Source organism: Octodon degus, unplaced genomic scaffold (genome assembly GCF_000260255.1).
Source record: "Octodon degus isolate 3935 unplaced genomic scaffold, OctDeg1.0 scaffold00007, whole genome shotgun sequence".
Classification (NCBI taxonomy): Eukaryota; Metazoa; Chordata; class Mammalia; order Rodentia; family Octodontidae; genus Octodon; species Octodon degus.
The window spans coordinates 33,571,535-33,575,475 of record NW_004524583.1 but is presented as its reverse complement, the minus strand read 5'-3'; the positions used below and the strand labels follow the sequence as shown (position 1 = coordinate 33,575,475).

Below are 3,941 nucleotides of genomic sequence, written 5' to 3'. Positions count from 1 at the left end.
AATAAATAAATGTAATAAATAAAAATAAATAAATATTAAAAAAAAATAAAAAAATAAATTGCCTTTTGATTTTTTATTTTATAATGCCAAAATAACATTACAAGGTCTACACAGACTCAAAAGGGAAAATAGGCAAGAACAAGGAGTCACACAAAGCGCAGCAGGCTCTAGCAGACACCAGGAACCCGGGGCACTGGCTGCCTCCAGAAGGGGCATCCAGTGGGGTTACAGGAACACAGGGCCACTCCCGCTTTGCCTTTTAAATTCTGAACCATATAATTACCTGTTAAATAAAAATACTAGCAGCTGATGAGATAGCTCAGTGGTCTAAAGCGACTGCTTATGCAAGCTTAGGCAAGCACAGGGATCACTGGCACCACCCAGTACATCAGGGCAGGCTGAGACAGCAAAACAAAACAAACAAACAAAAAAAAAAACACTAAAAAATTTTACAATATAATATTTTTAAGTTTTTTCTTTTTTTTTTTTTTGTAGCACTGAGGATCGAACTCTGGACCTTGTGCTTGCCAGGTAGGGGTCTAAGCCCTTGAGCTATCTCCTTAGCCCAATAAAAAGATTTTTAAAATAAAGGACACCTTAAATTAAAATAAAAAAATAAAGGGCATCTTTCATAAAAAGTCAGCACACAGCATAAAATTAGATATTAGCATAAGACAACACAGGGATAATCCAATTCAAAATTTAGTGGTTTTTTAATATTTACTTTCAAATATTTGTTATATTTATTACATGAGATTAACTGTTGCCCAACTTTCACCTAAACTGCAGATGAATAACGCATATTGAGTCTCTCTAAATAACTTTAAATTTCAAAAGCATTAATGAGCTGGGCATGGTGGCATACTTCTGGGGCTAAGGCAGAAGGATCACTGCAAGTTCAAGGCCAGCCTAGGCTACACAGTGAGACCCTGTCTCAAAAACAAAAAACAAAACGAAAACCGCACTGAAGTTCACCGCAGAATACTAGAAACAGCAAAAAGAATATTTATAATGGGACTGTACCATGCATCAGAAAATGCACTCTGCTGGAATATGCTACTTTCGCACTACCATAGTGTGAACACGTTAACATGCTATAGCTTAGCCCTGATGCCGGCCATTCTGAGAGAAAGCTGGATATACACTCTTAGTCGGTGTAGATTCCTAGAAATCAAACTGCTAGATCCACAGGTACACACGAGTCAATACTCATGATTGCCAAATTACTCTCTGAATATAGTATAGGAATTTATACTTCTAGTACTGAGTACAACATATTCTGAATTAAGCAAAACAAAAAAAAATAAAATAAAATCGCTGAGATGTATGTTAAGGAAGCTAATATGCTCCCTTCACTTTGAAGATTCCCCAAAGACAAAGTAGCTTCATAGCTCTTGAACAGGTTACTAGAGAGCATCCTCTTACCACCCTGAAAACACTTTGAATGCAAAGTATCATTAAGCAGCACTTATAAACTGCTGTTAATCGGAAATATACATGGGGAGCCTCTCTCCAACTCTGCTGATGGGTAACAGCATTACATGTGAACTTGTCAAAGTACCAGGGATCAGCTACACTTCTGTTTTTTCTGTTTCTAAAAAGTAACTATGGCTGGGGAGATGGCTCAGTAGAATAAGCGCTTTCCTGGCAAGCGCAAGGGCCTGAGCTCAAGCCCCGTTCCACCAAAAAAAAAAAAAAAAAAGTAACCACTAAGAGGATGCTCTCAATAAACAGGACCTTCAGCCCTTCAGTGGCACTTGTATTCAACTAGAATACTTAGCATTCTTCTATTTCTAGTCCATAAAAAAAGGATTCCAAATTCTTTTGTTATAATCCAACTATCTGAGAAGAGCTGTACTCTTGATCTGCCAATGGCAAGGGCTAACCCCAAGGAACACCATAAATTTAAAAAATTGATCCACGAGAAGTCTAGGGACTCAACACAGCCACCTCAATTACTAGGTCTGGAGACCAGTGAAGAAACAAGATGGTCTAATTCAGAACTGGTATCTAATAAAATACCTGGTGGCCACATATCTGTACTCTCCGTGATACTTACACAATCTTCCTGCTGTCAGGGTAACTTGGTCCCTGACATAAGGAGACCCCTGTAAGAAACAAAACAACTCTTAACCAACAACTCTTATCTTATACAGGATATGAGATGGAAAGAGGTCTGTGCATCCCCTCACCCCAAGACAGCGCAGAACTAGCTGTGGATGCCAATATAATTTTTATCACACTATATCTTGGTTCTCAAACTTTTCCAGCAAAGCAACCTTAAGAGCAGAGACAAATGGGTATGAGTGCTTAAGAGTGGGTGTGGTTGTTTTTTTTTTTTTTTTTTTTTTTTTTTTTTTTTTTTTTTTTTTTTTTTTTTTTTTTTTTTTTTTTTTTTTTTTTTTTTGTGGTACCAGAGATCAAACTCACGACTTTCTGCTCGCCAGGCAGGCACTTATGCCACTGATCTATATCCTCCACCCCTGGGTGTGTGTCTAAGGAGGAAAGGGAAGATATCTGACGGCATAACCCAAAGGAGTTTTATCATCTCATTTACTTTAGAAACTCATAAATCTGTATTATCCATGTTTCCCTAATAAAGTATCTATAGTCCCTAAATCTTCTAATCCAACTATAGTGTGAAAAAAGACATGTGACAGCTTATTTTGAAACCTCACCTTTGGGCTGGCGAGATGGCTCAGTGGTCTAAAGCACCTACTTAGAACAAGCTTAGCAAAGCACAGGGACCACGGTTCAATCCCCCAGCACCACATGCCAGCCAGCCCCTCCCCCTGGTGGGCTGAGCTGGCCACACACACACAAAATAAATAAATAAACAAATAAATTTAAAAAAATTTTAAAAAAGAAAAGAAACCTCACCTTTAAATGGAGAAGCAATGAATGGTTGGTCTGGGTTTGAGTGAACTAGATTAGGAACATTCCTGTTGGAACCCTAGCAGCATTTTCCAGCTTGTTTCAGAACAAAGCAAATAAATTTCCCATCTCTTAACTCATTGTCTTTCTGTGCTCTTCCTGAAGTCTTCCACCCTACTCAATCTCAATGTGAGCCTCTTTCTGCCCACCAACTGTCCTTATCACAAATAACTGCATTTCTTCAATTAATACCTAAAAATTTGGGATTCTTTTTTTATGTATTTAGTACAGGGTCTACAGGGTCTCACTACACAGATCAAACTCATAGTGATCCTCCTGGTTTCAGCCTCCCAAGCGCTGGGATTACAGGCGTGCGCCACCATGCCCAGTCTCAGTCACTGTCTACAGCTGCCTCCTCTAAATATACTTTCTTTCGCCTTTTCCCACTTCAGATCTAACTCCTCCCAAGACACCAATTGAGAAACAGCTTCCCCTATTCCCAGCAGGTCACATACACTCGCAGATCAAGTCAGTAAGTTACTTCTGTGACCAGCACCAGTGACTGCAGTGCAATTCTAAGAATAGCATGTCTCTGACCTAGAATATAGCAGGTCATAGTTTTGGAACCCTGAGTCCAATTCAGAGTTTATCCTATAGCGAGTATCACTTCTACAGTGCTTTACGGTTACATCTGACCTCATTCTGAGCTTCAGGCCTCACAGCAACCCTCTGAAGTAGAACGACCACCTGCTATTATTCTTATTTCATACAGAATTAGGGCTTCCCAAGGTTAAGTTACCAGCCCAAGGTGAATCCTGAGCCAAGATGCAAAACCCCAAGTGCAGGCTCTTTTCTGTACTATGTCACTCTACAAAGTAAAGGAAAATGTTCTGACATTTTTCATGAACCCTAGTTGAAAAGAGACCCCACTATGAACTAACACTGTGCTAGGTGTCTTGTATTCCTCTGGCTCTTGGGGTAAAGCTCAAAGTATTTTACGCAGTTCTATAACGTCCAGCCCTATTTCTCAAGGTTTTCTGCCCATTTCTTTTCTTTTTTTTTTTTTT

General features: G+C 39.2%; 1 protein-coding gene across 1 annotated transcript in view; it reads right to left on the bottom strand.

The window, feature by feature from the left end:
- Positions 1 to 3,941, bottom strand: part of Dlst (dihydrolipoamide S-succinyltransferase) — a 32,398-nt gene that overhangs the window by 26,204 nt on the left and 2,253 nt on the right. The window contains exon 3 of the mRNA XM_023703540.1: positions 2,060 to 2,108. Within this exon, the coding sequence (XP_023559308.1) occupies positions 2,060 to 2,108 (49 nt within the window). The remainder of the gene's footprint in view (positions 1 to 2,059; positions 2,109 to 3,941) is intronic.